Source organism: Pholis gunnellus (assembly GCF_910591455.1).
Source record: "Pholis gunnellus genome assembly, chromosome: 21".
NCBI classification, from domain to species: domain Eukaryota; kingdom Metazoa; phylum Chordata; class Actinopteri; order Perciformes; family Pholidae; genus Pholis; species Pholis gunnellus.
The window spans coordinates 17,363,110-17,381,085 of NC_136548.1; the positions used below are offsets into that span (position 1 = coordinate 17,363,110).

Below are 17,976 nucleotides of genomic sequence, written 5' to 3' on the forward strand. Positions count from 1 at the left end.
CTTGAATGAAATCTTACGTCCGTGGACAACGTTACCTAGCGTATCGTGACGTCAGCGGGTGACTTTGCATGCCGGGATTTAAAGGTATACGGGATATGTAGTCATATTTAGGAAATGGGTTGTAAACACTTTTCAGACGCTCCTTTACGTACGCAGATGATTTGTATGTGTGTTTACAATCTATTTTATGCATTTCTGTGGTTAAGTAGTCATTGTCATTATCAGTAATAGGACAAACTAGGTTTATAATGGTTGGAGATGCTCAAAGCAGTGTTAATGATGTATTTAAAACGTTATTTTAGACCCAACTTTACTGAATATAGATAATATACTTTGAATTCTGCCTTTAATAGGGTATTTTTAGAATAAAGAAAATCTATATTCTGCATGCAATTAAACTAGATATATGAATGGAAACAATTGTTTTTGTCTTCAAAGCTCTGTCACAAAAGCAGAATTATTTGGACAACGTAATTAAGAATCATGCATTTAAATCTTATAGTGTGCAAATCATCACAGAGGCAGGCCACTCGTATTTTTCCAAAGCCAATATTTTGAGCCAATATTCAATAGTTTTCATGATAATGAGACATAATTCCATTAAAATATGTATTCTTGCTGGGAAAGCATCTAAACTATCCTCGGGCTAACTGCAGCATCAATATAGGATGATACAACTATAATACTTCGGACAATAAAATGAAAAATAGCCTATAAATTGTAAAAGGGTAATCCCATTCATATTGATAATGGATACATAAATCAGCAATATCTTCCCAAAAGGCTAAATGAAGCATTGGTCAGACCATTTCTCATAATGGACCACAGACACAAGAAAAGACCCCTACAGGAACATACAGATGAGATTACTGTAAAAGCACATGGTACAATCTGATGCAACGGTATTATAGGCTCAGGCTTATACAACCATCGACTCATTTAATAGCCTACCTGAGCGCTTATAGATAAATGGTATTGATCGGAGTGGCGCTAACGGTGTCATGAAGAGAAAAACATCCTCGGAGTTCACTGGGTTCATGTTTGCATGTGCGCCTCCTGTGTGTTCGTTCTATAGGCGGAGTTGTTTCACCGCGCGCACCGAGCGCAGAGCGGCGCCCCACCACCGCCTTTGCGTCAACGCTCCTCACACAGTCAGCCAGTCACACAACACAACATCAGCCCGCGCAGCATCCGCATCTCTCGCGGCCAGGAGGACCAGCAGCACATCTTCATCTGAGCATCCATTCCACAACTGCCTCCCATCGTCTGCGCACCGCCGACACCGGGCGTGTTCATCCAACGCTTGCTTCTTTTTTTTTTAAGGGTGCCTCGGCTCGGATTATTTTTTTCTTTGTTGCGTGTATTTTTCTCGGAGATGGTTTTGTGATTTTAATCGCGTCCTGTAAGAGAAAAACACGGAGCACCATCGTTACAGCGCAATTATAATCTCACTGAGCAGGAGAACTGGTGAGTCTCTTTCCATTTTTTGGAACATATCGGTGCTGTAAGGTGCAGGAGTTCAGATTTGTGAATCCATTATATTTGAAAACAGATGATGGGCATTGAGGAAAATATGTCAATACGTTGATAAAAATGTGGATGTAACGTTACAGACAGCTAAATGCACCGATATATTGCGAGATATCAACGGATTACAGGGAAAGATGATGATTTTCTTCATTTCTAAGCCACCGCCTATCATGGCCAGCGTTTTCATTTCGACGCAGACGCTCAGTTTCAGCACCATGGAGAGCACCCGATGTACACAACTCACAAGCACACGGCAGGCAGCGCCGATGCGTCCTCTGATTCACATTATAAGTCACATTAAAAGCTCGTGTTGTGGAATTTCTCCTCCGTCGATGAATCAGATTGATAACAGGGTGGTGGAATGAGGGCAGCTCGGATCGCGCTCAGGCGAGCAAAGTGGATCCGTCGACAGTCGTGTTTGTGCCGCAGCGAGGACGACAACATGTATCGCGCGACAGAAAGAAACGCACGTCTCTTTGATGATCTGGTTTTGATGTTTGGGGAATTGTTTGACCTTGGATTCGTGCTGTAATGTGCACCACACGCGACCTTCACCTGTTATTAAGGTGTTTATGTCTTCCATTTTAGCGAGAGGGGTGGCGCGTGGTTCGCTCTGATTCGTCGGCCATTGCACATTAAATATGGCTCTCTCGTTATGAAACGTTCATGAATTCACCACATTAAATTCAATGTGGAGTAGAATTCATATGAAAAGTTGTTGTTTCTTTCTGTATTCAGCTTTATGTTTATGTAGGTTAGGATGCTTATTACATTGATCACTTGCAGCAATAGGAGGGATCTATACTATTTGAATTAATTGGTATAAGCTATATGCTGATCCATTCCACTTACTGAGTCAGATCAATAGTGCTAATGAGCCTGAGGTACGGTCAGATAAACCACTCAGGCACACATTCATGAGAACATTACAGAGCTCATATCCGTGATATCATCTGATGTATGCTGAATGAAGGATTTAATATGCTGTCAAATATTTGTTTTTGCTTTCTGCAAACATCCATGGATAATCTAGAGGTATGAGATGCTTCACCAGTTATTTATTTTTCTGATTATTGATCTTTTCTGCTTCCAGCAGTGGCCATCAGGAGACGCAGACAGAGAGCTGAAATCCAGCAGAGACGGTTTGAGTCGAGGTGATCGTTATCCCCTCAGAGAGCCGTTCACAGGATCGTTTTTCTACCCAGGCCCTGCAGCGGCAGCCTGTAGCCCGGGACTCCCAGCTCCCAGAAGCACATAGAGGCTTTGAGACCCTCCGGATCTCCCCTGGCAGACCCTCTTCTGACCCAGTGCGGCTGAAGCCCCTGGACGCCTACCCACAGTCACCATGGGAACCGTGCTGTCTTTGTCACCCAGCTACCGAAAGGCGGCGCTCTTCGAGGATGGGCCGGCCACCGTGGGCCACTACACGGCCGTCCAGAACAGCAAGAACGCCAAAGACAAGAACCTGAAGCGCCACTCGCTCATCAACGTGCTCCCGTGGAAGCGGATCGTAGCGGTGTCGGCCAAGAAGAAAGGCTCCAAGAAGGTGCAGCCCAACGGCAACTACCAGAACAATGTCACCCAGCTGAACAATGAAAACCTGAAGAAGTCGCAGTCGTGCGCCAACCTGTCCACCTTCGCCCAGGATCAGAGCACCCCGGCTCTCACCAAGGCCTCCAACAACACAGTGTCGTCCATCAAGAAGGCCCCTCTGACCAACTCCAATGTGGCCCCCGGGACCCCCAAGAGAGTGATCGTCCAGGCCTCCACCAGCGAGCTGCTGCGCTGCCTCGGGGAGTTCCTGTGCCGGCGTTGTTACCGGCTGAAACACCTATCACCCACCGACCCGGTGCTGTGGCTGCGCAGCGTGGACCGCTCCCTGCTGCTCCAGGGCTGGCAGGACCAGGGATTCATCACCCCGGCGAACGTGGTCTTTGTCTACATGCTGTGCCGGGACGTGGTCTCCTCCGAGGTGGCCACGGAGCACGAGCTGCAGGCCGTGCTCCTCACCTGCCTCTACCTGTCTTACTCCTACATGGGCAACGAGATCTCTTACCCTCTCAAGCCCTTCCTGGTGGAGAGCTCCAAGGAGACCTTCTGGGACCGCTGCCTGTCCATCATCAACCTGATGAGCGCGAAGATGCTCCAGATCAACTCCGACCCTCACTACTTCACTCAGGTGTTTGCCGACCTGAAGAACGAGAGCCAGAAGGAGGAGGAGAGGAGCCGCCTGCTCATTGGCCTGGACCGGTGAGGGGATGCTGGGGAAGGGGTGGGGGGGTGGAGGGGTGGAGGGGGGGGCGAGGGGGCAGGGGAGGGGGGGGGCATACTCCAGTCTGGCATTTTGATAAGTTTGAAAGGTTATCTGTGATGCTATTGATTCATTATCATCCAAACTGAAGTGGGACGAGGCCAATTAGGACGTTCTTGACATTTATAACCAGAGGGGGCAGGCTCGGTGATGGTCATAGTTTTAAAATGTTTAAGTTTGGGGGATAACATTTGTAATCATCACCTAAATACGGGGCCGTAGGGTTTAAAAAGCAGCCTCTTAAAGACGTGTAATATCATCAAGGCCAAATTCTATTTTCAAACGAGCAAAGGACGGGTTTCTGTAAACCTGAGAATGAAAGCGTTTTTCTGACAATGATATATAAACAACAAATGCCAGACTTGGGTAAATCCTTTGCTAATGAACAGATATATATCTATATGAAATACTGAAAAACACACACAAACAAAAAAACAATTCAGACAAAAAGACAGACATTAGAAGAGGAAGAACATCTACAGCAATGAATGTGGAGAGGACTAAGGCTGCGGCAGCCTACCGGTGACCTTCTGACTGTCTGACCATGTGATGTGCACTGCCTATACTGCAGGAGGGTGAGGGCCATCGCCTGACTGGCTTTCTTCATGCATTACGGATGAACAGGCGCCCCCCCCCCACACACCTCCCGGCTGCAACAAACTCTGGCTCTTTGGAACGCCATGTCCTCTCCGTTAACACGGATACCGCTGGACGTTTATTTTTGCTGCAATGCATATCTGAAAGAACAGCAGGGGCCATCGATGCTGGATCCATATTTTCGTGGGTTTTCTGTTTGTGGCTCTACAACAGGACTTCTACTGGACGGACAAGAGGCAAACACTGCATTGTGGGACTACAACAGCCAGAGGACGTATGATGAGTGGTCATACTGTGTGTGTTCAGAGAGACCTACTTATTTTCATCTAGACGAAAAAATAAAACAACAAGTTAATGGATGTTTTACTCCACCAGAGGCTCACACCGATGGCGGCTTATTTATTGCTTTTCTGGAACAAGTTTTCTTTGATTTCTTTCTTCTATTTCTTTTTTTTTACTTAGAAATGTAATGTTTTGCACGTGTGCCATGCAATTTTACAGCGTTTTCCGGGAGGGAAGGAACAACTGTTACTTTTCTTCTTTTTACTTGATTTGTAAACCAACTGCATCTGCATTAGAGAATGCTGTGAACAAAGTGACACTAGTTTATTTAGCTCTGCTTGCTAAAATAGGCTATTTGTTTACCAGGGGAATTCTTTTTGTACTTTTGTCGATTTTTGGAATGACGTTTGATTTTGTGCTTATGATTCAGCATAGATAATGTTTAAAACAGTGCCATATCGTTGATGAAAAATCCCACAGGTCTGAGAACACTCTGTACTGTTTGTCCAGCTGTTGAATGATGGGATGGATTTTCATCTTCTACTAACTAACTTACTGACACTTAATTTATTGCCATTTATGTATTTATTTAGGCACATTTAATGTAAATGAAAGGAGAGACTTTGAAAAGGGAAGGACACGAGGAGATGTAGGTGTGCTTATCTTTGGTGGGAATGAAGATTGATCTGGTTTATGCAAATGAATGTTGCAGGGATTTATCGATGAATACCTAATTTAAAAAAAAACTATGTTAAATCTGACCGTCACCAAAGTCACGTCATCGAGGACACCTTAACAGAACACATCATTGAGCTTATACTTAAGAAAACGCCCTTAAAAGACATCACAAAAGGCACCGACCCGACCTGCCGTCCCACATATCAGACAGAGAAAGATTATTTCAATGTTCAGCATCGCTGCAGATGATCCGTCAGCATCACCTCTGTGTAAATCAAATGCGAGGCGACGTCACACTCATCTAGAGGCTGCAGGAGACGAGGCAACCTTCACAGGAACAATCACACGTTCAATCATAGAAAACCACCTGACTCAAATGAGCTGCTGCAGTGTTCAACGGCAACCAAAGCGGAACGCATGCAGAGCAATTGCAGTTGTTCATGTTTCATGAGGGGATGAGTTTCTATCTACAGTATTTCCATCCAGAAATGTATGAGACATGCTTCTACTGGTTTTCACATCTCATTTCAATTATAGAGTGCTGCAGGAATGAGTCCTAAAAACCCAGAAATGAGCATTTTGCACTTACGGTTCCCTCATCTTGAAGTCAATGGGTTTTTGAATGTGTTTTTGATTAGATGCCTGAAATAAGGTCTGTAGTTAACACAAGCTGAAAAGATTTTAACGTTTGGCTCTACGACATAAAAATACGTCGGTAAATATCCCTCCCCTGCAGTTGCTCACGATCAGGCTGTAAGAAGGGGACGTAGTGGTTCTGACGTCACCCATCGGTTTGTGGACTGACGTTTTGAAGCCTTTCGTTCGGCATTTTGTCCGTCGCCATCTTGGTTTTTTGCAACCAGTGAACGGATGTGACCATATTTGGACTGCGGAGGAGGGACGTAGAAACGTCGTATATGTCTTTGGTAGAGACCTGTCAATATCACAGTAAGCCCCGCCCTAAAGCATCCTCTGCTTTATGGTCTGTTTGACTCTAAATGGACCATCATTTACTAAATGAACATCATGCTGTATTGAAGAAGACTTGAAACTAGAGATTGAGACCATAAACTCATGTTTACAATGTTTACCGAGGTAATAAATCAAGAGAGAAGTAGAGTCATTTTCTCATAGACTTCTATACAACCAGAGGAGTCGCCCCCTGGTGGTCACTAGAGAGAATGCAGCTTTAAGACACTTCGGCATTGGCGTCACTTTTCAGAACCGGAAGTTGCCGCCCGTTGCTAACAAGTGGCTACTAAACTAGACAACTAAACGTCATCAATAGAACACTAGTCCGCCTTTAGCTCAGTGGGGAAGTCATGAGACCGTGCTAACGTGCGTAAGGTTAGATTTTTACTTCTACTGATTGCATTTATGCTTCAAAAATCATAAAGTGACGTTCATTTGTGGAGATTATCTTGATGAACATAAATTAATGATTTTAAACGTAGCTACAGAGCGAATTTTCTGCAATAATCCCAAAATTGAAAAATCCCATCGGCTTTTTGCTATGGGAACCCGTGCGATGCTAACTTCCTGGTTGGCCTACGACAATACGTCATCCCTGCAGCACTCTGTAGACAAATAATGCACGCTCTCTTCCTTTAGCAGTGTTCTGAAAATCTGTCTCACAAGCATAACGGACTGGTCGTGCTAACAAAAGGCTTCTGTCACGTTTGTTGCTTCTCCGCTGCAGAGTTAGAGTGAATCTGAGAAAACGTGCAGCTCTGACGGTCACAACCTGTGGCCTCCTCTGCTGAGGGACTGTGGCTGCCCATGTGGAGTCAGATCAGTGAGAGCAAGTTCATTTGGAGTGTTTGTGCTGGCACAATAGCGGGGGACACACGCACTTTGGATCGGGCTTCTGCTCTGGCAGAACACAAAGCAGGGCATTGGGGTAAAGGGCATCAAGAAGAGACCCCGAATCTTCTTTCTCTCTGTCCACTTTCCCCCCTCGATTCACTTGAAATGTGCCATTTGTTTTTCCCCCACTTTGCATCATTGAGTAGTTGTTTGAGAAAATACTTTCAAATGCTTATGAAATATGAAAAAAGACTCAAGTGATAGTTAAAAGATTTCTGTCAAATTCTTTTCTGTATCTTGTTGCGTACTTTGTAGATAAAAAAAAACGAAACAGTGGCAAAGAACTTAAAAAAAGGGAAGCATTCGATGGCTGCATGTGTGTGTGTGTGTGTGAGAGAGAGTGAGAGTGAATGAGCGCGTTTTATTTGTACAGAAGATTGTGTGACATGTTTTCTTATGGACGTGGAGCATACACCGACCACGCTGGTACTGAACTAGGACTCGGAGGGAGGAGTGTCGATGCTGTTCAATAAAAATGTTCTTTTTTTTGAAAAAGACAAAAAAGCTGTTACTGTAATTGAAACTTTTTTTCAGTTAGTTTCTGCCTATTTTAATTTATTTTTGTACTGTGATGGAAAAATAAAATGCACTGATCGTTCACCACTTGTCTTTTTGTGCCTCCAGATGTAGCTGCACTCTGAACACTCAGGAACATCAATAGGTTCACTTTAAAGGCCTTGCTCAAGGGCATCTCAATCCAACATAATCTTCGAGTTGGTGGTTCGATCCCTACCATCACATGATCACATGTCACATTTACCCTCTCTATCTGTAGAGATAGGGAACAACTATGAACCACAGAAAAACCTTGAGGAGGGACACTACAAACAACAGGTACATTTTGAGAGTTTTCTTTCAGACAAGTGGAAATAAAACATTCAAAATTCACCTTTACACTGGAAATAACAGCAAAAGTGAGAGAAGGGACATTTTGTTTGCATTCATACTACTAACAGCTGGTGAATGTACCAACATTTATCGCATTACTTATCTCCATTTTCTGCAATCTGACAAAAATAATCCTTTCCATCTGCTCTGCTCGCTGGCTATCTGGTATATTGCTAACTTCTCCATCACAGCAGCTTACTAATAGCTCGAGTTGGTGAGAGGCCGGTCCCTGTGCTGTAGTTTGATAATTGTGATAATAAACATATCATCAATCTGTAATCCTACACGTGTGTTTACGTTCATCCTAAACAAAGGTTGTGGATGATCTTTAAAGAGGTCTATTCACAGTCTTTCCTGCTGAAGCATCTCCTGGTTGGGAATCATCTCTGTATCGCTGTATCTCCAAACGCACACACAGACAGATTAGTTTGGGTCAGTTCACTCTTTGCAAATCACTCTGTCCATTAACTCCCATTTATTTCACCACTGGGTCAGTCAGTGCCGTCTTACTTAGCCACTGCCCCGTGGGGGAAAAAACCCCAGTCATCCCAGTCATCCCACTCATCCCACTCATCGCAGCAGATAGTCATCCATCAACCAGCGGGTTATAAACCCCTGCTGAGGTCACCGGTGACGGCTGGCGCAGTGGGAAGCGGCATTGTCATGCCGACTGCAGGGGTTTTTAGCCGTTTCGACGTCTACAGCTGTTAGTGGGTGGATTAACGATGAGCTCTACTCGGCTATCTCCACGTCACACACTACAGAGTACGGCCGGCCTCGGGGAAACATTTGAGTCAACACAACATCAGTCCTGGCACCAAATCCAGACTAATGATTTCACAGTTTTATCTGATCACACAAGCTCAGAAAAGGACTAAAAGCAGCAGTTATTGATGCAAATACATTTATTAATAGAATGATTAATGAAATACGTTTCATCACGGAACATCATGGAATGCATGAACTGCATTTATACAGAATACATTTGCACAAAAACAGGTGTTACAACTGTGAAGTTCCCTTTAGACCTGGCCTGGATATTACAGGGTATTTACGGTAGGTAATCACAAATATGCAAAATATAAACCAAATATAAAATTAGGCACATACTGAATTAATGGTGTATACGTATAGATTTTGCGCTAAGCCACAGAGTATGGAATAAATTATACAAAATAAAATGTGTTACCCTTTGGCTAACATGGACGGGCTTGATAAAAGAGTTGTTGTGAAGAATAGAGGAAAATAAAAAAAGGAAAGAACACAATGGCACAAGACTTTCTTTTATGCACATTTATAAAGCAGTAATTAGGGAAAAGATTGTGATTTTTACATTTGCTGTAAAGCTGATAATCAATAAAATGGAAAAGTAAACTTCGCTGATTGGGTTTGAGCACAAAAAACAAAACATTAAAAGATAAAACTAATGATATTCCATATTCCATACTTATTATTTCTCATAGGTATTGTGTGTATCAAAGCCTGATCTATGTTCTCCCTCAGTCTTTTTTAGGTCTTCAGGAGGAACCAGTGAGCTCGCTGCTGAGCGCCACAGGCGGGTCAGAGAAGCTAGAAAGTGTCTCAACTTCACATACTTCTGTACTTACGCCTGCTATGTTGAATGCATACGTGCGTTCACACTGACAAGTGTGGCAAAAAATGCATTGCACTGCGAGTATCCCGATTGTGTTCTCATGAAGGGTCAAACAGTTGAGTGTGGACCGCTGGACACTAATCCCCCTAAAGGGCGGCCATCTTGCCTTCGTAGTGGAAGGGAGGGTTGCAGCAGCGGTTGCAGTTGCGCTGGTGAACACCGCACAAAACAAATACTCTTTACTGTTGTCGGATAGAAGACATCAGTATTGTTCATTGGGTTAATTTATCTGTCGTGATTTGGTACTGAAAACGGCTGCTAATTAGCTAGCTAGCTAGCTAGCTAGCTAGTTTACTTGCCGTAAATCGGTTTAGTTTATGGAAGTTAGCCCGCTACAACAGTCGCAACAGAAAACATAAAAAAGGACTGAATTGTATTTCTATGGAGACAGCACTACCCTGTCAAAGTATTTAGTGTACACAGTGTACTACATAGAACTGTACTAACGTAAGTATCTGAATTGCGACACAGCGTAGCATTGGTTTTGGTCTTTTCATTGGAATTTGTTGACAATCATTAAGATGTAGAACCACAGTATTGAGGTGAACATCTTCTTCGTTTTTTGTTGCTACGTGATGCTCCTATTGTTGGACTTGCTGTTCTGTTGCTGGTGTAGTTTACAGTTGTATTTCCACGCCTCCTGGGCACAGGACGCAAAGCAGGAAAATAACAACAACAAAAAATGGAAAAAAAACCTTCACTGCCCCGCAGGACGGTGCAGTGAGACAAACAGGGCGAGGAGAGAAGTGATCCGACAGGAGGAAGGAAAGTGGAAAAGGAGGGAGGGAGGGAGAGAAAGCATGGGAGTAGAGAAGAGGAGGAGGCCAAGCGAGGCTTTGTTCACCAACCCCCCCCTTCTTGCCTCGAGAAAAAGGAAAGAGAGAAGCGCTGAAGTGAGAAGTGACACGGAGTCCATCCTAATGATGAGCGGTGAATAGCAGAGCAGAGAGGAGAGGAGAAGCCCTGTGGGAGATTACCACGCTGAAGGATATGGAGAGCTGCAGCGTTATAATCCACACACACTCACACACACATCTCTGGCTCTGAGCTCCATAGAAAACCATCTATTAACGCTGCCAATGTCACTTCCTTAACATACACACACACACACTGCATGCACCAGTTTCCCCCAAACAACTCTTTTCTGCTTCAAAGCGACGGGACAAGGTCAGCCACCAAAAAAGCTGCGAGGTAGAATGGAGATGTGCTTCCTCAAAAGACAAGAGGGACATGCAAACTAATTAAGATAAACGACTCCTTCAGACATACACACAATCAGAGAACGCCGTGCTACTGTGGCTAAAGTGATTGCTAACAAGTTGAAGTAAAGTCGACTGAGTCTGCTTCTTCAACTAGGCCAAACACCGAGGGAGCTCCGATTGGTAACGCTGGTCTGTAGTCCTCAGTCAAGTGCTCTTTAAATCGGTCTTTGCACAGAGACGATAGTGACATGTCTCCGTGGGAAGAGATACGATGCAGCTCTTCGTCTCCTCATTCTTAGAATTTGTGACACTTACTGTCACGCCATCACGACCCCATTATCAAGCAGGTTCCAGTAGGAGCAGCAGAGTTCATTTCAGCATTAAACAAACAGACGCATCCATCTACACATGCATTCCCTCCAAATTAAAGACGCGATAATTAATTTGCTGTTCTGGAGCTTTCGACCATGTCACATGATCTTTATTAATAGATAAAGTAATTATTTCATAGACCGTATATAAGAAGTTGATGTAGCCGTCGTGACTTCACCCATTGGTTTAAGAATAAACTTTTAACCTCAGAATAACTGGGTTGGTTATTTGTCTTTAAAAGACAAAAGAAACAAAATGTTCTCAATCTGTGGATGGATATTAATAACAAACACACGGTGTGAAGCCAGAAATCTCCATCTTATGAGCTTCTGTGCTGCCACACATTTTTCTTTTTGCAAACTGCTGGATAAAGAACATATTGTAACGTGCCAACACTTAACTAAAGTGTTGGCACAAAAAACAAGAGTGAAAACTCTCAAAACATCTGACAGCTTGTGAGAGCAGTACAAAGCACATCTGAGCGCTGATGGCTTGATTGGTGTGATTTGGCTCGAGAACAGCGAAGGGAGTTTAGCGAGAGCAGATGAAAAATGAGTCCAGAAAAAGTCGTTACCATCATTCAACAGGAGGTAAACTGGGACGGCGGTCTGATTCCAAACGTTTAGCAGAGCTAAAAAGAGCTAATCAACACTCCCACACTCCTGCTCAGACACGCCTTCTCTCTAATGAAGGGGATATTTGTCAAATGGAAGTCCGACTACGAAGGATCACTACAAGTCATTAGGCTATTCACTCAACACAAAGAGGGCAAAACTGAGACGAGCTGGAGTTCTAGTGGGATTATACAGTACTGGCCAGCAACACTTTGCTGATAAACTGATACTTTAGGGAGAATATGAGCTCAAAATACATTTCTAAAAAAGAAACGCTTTGGTTACCGTCTTCATATTTGCCTTCTGTTATTCAGTTTTAGTTCTCTTTCTATACTAAATGCAGTATAAGTGCCGTCACATGAATTAAATTCTACCCTTTAATATACAAGCAGTAGTGGAATATTATAAAAAGCACACATATTGCAGTAGAGAGTACACAAAGCAGGATTTAAATTAATGGATCTTTGCACGTAGCAGGTTGCGATGTTCAGGATATGCTCAACACATCCCGCTCAACATCAATGGATTTAGAGTTTTGTGCCTCAGACACCGACTGAACCACTGAATCACAATGTCGCTGTTCTCATATGTGACTGTAAACACTGAACAAACTCAAAAGTGTACGCTGCGTTTCCTTTCATTTACCACATTAGGCAGGCAAGTCTTCAATCAAGGTCAATAACATTATTATTGCTTAGATTATATATCAGTCATACATACATAAATATCATCTTACTTCATGCTTCAGGGCTTCACTTTAGATGGGGCTCCTACACAGGGAGCTGCACGCACAATAAATTCCTGCAAAGCCTTTGGATTTGTTTCCTATTACGCAACATCAGTGGTTCAGAGAACAGTTGCCGCATAATCTCCCGTCACCTTGACTACCACCATATTGCATCTACCATAAAGTAAATATTGCACAAAGCAAATCATTTGAAATTTGGATTTTAAAAAGAAAGAACTCCACTTTGGTGCATTTAAACCTCCCGTCCCCACCAAAAAAAACCCTGTTCAGCTAACACAGCTTTGCATGTAGGCGTATCGTACACTTCCTGTTTATAGTAGCGTTGCATATAAATCTACAAAACAGGTCAAATTTGGCATGGCTTTGCATTTTTGAGGATTTAATTACCACAATCCTCCTACAGAGCTGCTATCTAACTCATCACATCGTCAGAAGTGACTCATCATCATCATTATCCCGGCCTGGTTTTGAAATCAGCTGTCACTGTTTTTTTTTTTTTCTTTCTATTTGGCTTGTTTTAGTTGCCAGGAACAGCCAGGATGTAACCAGACCGGCTCTTGGTGAAGTCTGGCTGCGACTGGTTGATCTTGGGCTCCACGATGACCGTGCACTTCCTGCCGCTCATGCTGCACCGGATGGGACTCGATACGTTCACCTGCAGCTTCCTCTTCTCACTGCAGACACGGAGGTGAGAGAGAGAGGGGACGTTACTGGCAGGTGTGAGGCGGCACATCGTGAAAGGCAAACATCAGGAAATGAACATTAACGCGTATAATAATAATAATAAACAGTTTATTCATATTACTGCCGCCCTAATGAGTACGTGTAAGCGGCTCGCCTCGGTGGCTTCACATTACATTCAGTCATAGTTTAATGCACAGGAATAAAATATGCAGATCCATTAGTGACCTGTGTGTGAGAGAGAGAGAGAGCTAAAGTATGAGAGGCTATTTAGGACATAAATCATTTTTGCTCTCATACAGCATCATACCCCCCCACACACACACACACAACTGTAAACACTTTGATATGCACAGTCATACTCACACACACACACACACACACACACACACAATTGCTTGAGGCCATAAATCACGCTTGATCAAACAAAAACACACAACTGTACTTTTGAATAAACTCAATCCTCACGCATATCACACCCACACACACACACACACACACACACACACACACACACACACACACACACACACACACACACACACACACACACACACACACACACACCCTTTACAGTAGTATTGTCAGACTGAGACTCAGAGTGATATTACATATAAAGTTACTGTACTAATCATAAGACAGTTTATCAGAGGCAAGTCAGAGGACACAGGAGTGTGTGTGTGCAGGATTATACTGCTGTATGTCCTAAAATCCTCCGTGTGCATGTTTCAGCCATAGACTGTAAATAAGAAGTGGGACACTTTATGGTCTGTTTGACTCTAAATGGACCATCATTTACTAAATGAACATCATGCTGTATTGAAGAAGAGTTGAAACTAGAGATTGAGACCATAAACTCATGTTTACGATGTTTACTGAGGTAATAAATCAAGAGAGAAGTAGAGTCATTTTCTCATAGACTTCTATACAACCAGAGGAGTCGCCCCCTGGTGGACATTAGAGAGAATGCAGCTTTTAAGACTCTTCAGCATCAGCTTCAGAGGTTGCCGCCTGGTTTCAGCACAGAAAAAATGAAGATGAATAACGAATAAGAAATCAAGCAGGAGGGGCTGCTGAAGTAATGATCCATATGGCGTTGACGGACTGGATCGGCTTTTAGTGCCTGTCACATCTAGTTAGACCCTTTTCTAGGCCGACGGGTGCTTTGCCTCGTTTGCAGGATCAACAGGATCGATGACGGAATCAAAGAGTGAGGAGGAAGAGGCAGAAATGGCTGCTGTTGAGAGAGAGAGAGAGAGAGCGAGAGAGCGAGAGAGAGAGAGGAACATGTAATGTGGATGTGATAATTGCTTTCTGGTGGAGAGAGTAAATGTAAAGGAGAGGAGGGGTTGGACATCCACATGCATCTCTTTCTGTGCAGTCAAGAGCTCGTCGTGACACACTTTCTCACTGACACAGTTACCGATGGCGGTCGCCCTTTGTGACCCGCGAACAAATCCACTAACTGCATAAACGCCGGCGCCGATTCTAAAACGAGACACAGACTCGTTGCGCAACAACAACAAGTCCTAAACAGCCCGCTCCCGCTGCCCACGACGCACTCCTCTGCAGACGCCTCTCTGTATATCTCGGGCTTATGCAGAGTGGAGAGGCTCAGGGGTAGCGCTGATGCTGGTTTCCATAGCAACCCCCCCCCCCCCCCCCCCCCCGCCCCTCTTATCTGTGGACTGAACTTCCCCCATCTGTCATGGCTGCCGGCCAGCCAATGGTTCTGTGTGTGTGTTTGTGATGTGATGCGTCTCTTTCTCTGAGCGTCTCCATCTCACAGTAACACCAGAGGGGATGCTGCGCTGTGCTCCCCGTGAAGGCCCAACGGTGTGAGGCTCACATTCACAGAAAAACACACACACACACACACACACACACCAGATCTTTGACACGTTTCTGATGCGTCGGAGCCGAAGCTTGCCTCTGAATAAACACTCTGGCATCCCTTTTTAAAAACCAAACCTGCTTCATCTCTGAGTAAAAAATAAACATGATTCGTTGAGTCTGAAGGTCATCGGCTGGCCTTTCCCATCAGGAGCTGTTCAGAGCCCCGAGGGCAGACTTAGTCCTCCACTGGATGGCCTCTACGACTGGAAAATCAATTCTTTCCTCCTCCCTATGGGGGTCCCTTTGTGTGTCTTTGCCCTTCATGCCAGGCTCACTTGCTCCCAAAAGTATCTCCTCTTTACTCTTAGGGATTGAGGATAAGAAGGGAGAAAAAGAGGTGAAAATAAAAGTTGAGGACAAAATGATGGAGGCTCAAGGAAGAGTTAAAGGGTGGCAAAAAGGGGAATAAAGAGGGTCTGTAGAAAAAGATGTATAAGAGAGAGAATATTGAGAACAAGGTAAGAGGCGCTGAAAGGTACCAGAGTGAAGGAAAGTGCTGCGAAATGAGAGCGGCGAGGAGGAGACGAGCCGGAATATGTTCAGGTGGAGGAGCCAGGATTACCGCCGGTCTGTGATGCCATCCTGTCCCACTTCTGATCCATCCCTCTAATAGTGTACCTGGCTCTCCCCCAAGCTCTCTGCTGCTGAATAATAAATGACCGCTGAAGGGGGGGGTGAGCCATAAAGACTCAGGACTTTCAGGAGGTGATCAAAGTTGGATCTTTCCTCACTTTTAGCTCTGATGACGGAGCCATTTTTGAAGTTATACCTCTAGAAGTTATAGCACTCTTGCTCTCATTCCTGCACTTACAAAATCCCTGAGTTGTGACTAAAGCTTGAAGACATCTAAAAACAGACCTACAGTATAATCTGACTTATATTCACACGTTGTTACGCCCACTGACTTTCCTCTGGTCTGTTTCTGGAAGAGAGACATTTTCTCTGCTGATGTCGTGTCGCTTATTCCTGAAACTAGGGGTCATTTCCCGATTTTGTGCCTCCTCGATTCCTTTCCTCGCCTCGCGTCTCAGTCCCGCCCGTGGAGATGCAAGCGGAGGAGGCGAGGAAGAGAGGAGTCGAGGCCACAGGCATCAGGTATCCTCCTTTGTGCTTCAAATAAGCATCAGCAGCACCTCAGTGTCCAACTCTCTCCATCGTGCGCATAATCCTATTAAAATGGATTATCAAGGAGACGAATGAAAGAGGCAAATATTTGCATCAGTGGAAAACGACAGAGATGGATTGTGAAAATAAGAGACCAGTGAATATGGTCGGGGCAGATTCTGTGACAAGAACACGCCCCAAATATACCGTCCAGTCCGAAGGAATGGACTACGGTTTTACAAAAAGACATCCAGCATGTGCACATGAAACAGATGTGCACACTAACACACACGGCAGGTGAGCCCATGCTGTCGATCTGTCAGAGACACAACTACAGTCTCCTCACATCAATATTTCAGTTGGTGAGACCACACTGAGATGAAGAAAGGAAACGCAAGGAGTGAAGGGAAAACATGCACACTGTGTACTGTGTGTGTGTGTGTGTGTGTGTGTGTGTGTGAAGGCTGGGCACCATGGGGCAGGACTGAGGGAGCTCACAGAACCACGCTGCCTCTATGATTGATGGATAACCAGGCTTTTCTTCAGACTCCTCGCGCACATTAAAGCAGCAGCTCCACATTTCTCCAGCCACAGCAGGATCAAAGACACTCATTAACAATATGGAGGTGGTTTATATGGAGGTGGTTTATTTAAAAGGATGGGTGTGCTACAAGAGACTGAAAGCATTATTACATCTTTACATGTTGTTCAATATTTGAATTATGTTTTTTTTAAGCATCTACTCTGGTTAAGATTATTTCGCAACACGTGGCTATCTCATGGTTAGGAAAAGGATCTTTACCGGCGTTTCACCGGTTACACTCGTCGTCGTCGTCTTCTTGCTTCTAGACAGTACGTTCTGAGAATAATGAAACTAACAGCGCGTTGAGCATCAACGCCTCTGTGCGTGCTCGTGGCTCACGCTACGGTGCCACGCGTGAGTGTAAACAAAGCTTAAGAGTCGACAGCCATGCTAAATGCTAACGTCAGCAAGCTAACATGCTAACTAGCACTAAACGTATACTGAGGCTGATGGGAAGTGGATTAGTGCAGCAGGTATTTGGTCATAAACGACAAGTTTCAAACATAAAGTTATGAACAGAATTTCGTGGCAAATGATCAAATAGTTGCACAGAGACATTTGAATCTTAAATCAAAATTGTCAACAACATGGTGGCACGGAAGGAAGGAAGGAACCATGAATGTCTGTACAAAGAAATTGAGCCAATCAATACAGCCGATGCTGCTAGTGTGGCAAAAAATAACTCAGTCATGTTTCAATATTTTAGTAGAGATAATTAAGTCCACGTTCCTCTCTTCCTTTTCATCCACCCACTTAACCACATACATTTTTTATTGAACACCAGACCATCATCCCTCTTCTTCCTCTCACTGTCACGCCTTCTCTGCGTCTCACATGGCCGCCTCACACGTCTCACGCGCGCTCCCGAGTGCAACGTTCCCACCGGAGAGGAAACGGAAAGACGACGCGGAGCGCAGACCTGCATCACGCTGGAACTAAACCCAAACGGGCTTTTTAAATGGGAGGAAAC

The 17,976-nt window shown here is 44.3% G+C and overlaps 2 protein-coding genes across 2 annotated transcripts in view; one reads left to right on the forward strand and one right to left on the reverse strand.

Moving 5' to 3' along the window:
* Nucleotides 1–2,875: 2,875 nt before the first annotated feature.
* Nucleotides 2,876–4,434, forward strand: cdk5r1b (cyclin dependent kinase 5, regulatory subunit 1b (p35); the record flags this gene model as incomplete). The annotated part of the gene is made up of 2 exons (XM_079182815.1): nt 2,876–3,780; nt 4,413–4,434. 2 exons carry the CDS (start codon nt 2,876–2,878, stop codon nt 4,432–4,434), a joined length of 927 nt encoding a protein of 308 aa, XP_079038941.1.
* A 4,611-nt stretch (nt 4,435–9,045) lies between these two features.
* Nucleotides 9,046–17,976, reverse strand: part of myo1d (myosin 1D) — an 81,331-nt gene continuing 72,400 nt past the window's right edge. Inside the window, exon 22 of the mRNA XM_079182361.1 lies at nt 9,046–13,416. Within this exon, the coding sequence (XP_079038487.1) occupies nt 13,260–13,416 (157 nt within the window). The 3' untranslated portion in view covers nt 9,046–13,259. The remainder of the gene's footprint in view (nt 13,417–17,976) is intronic.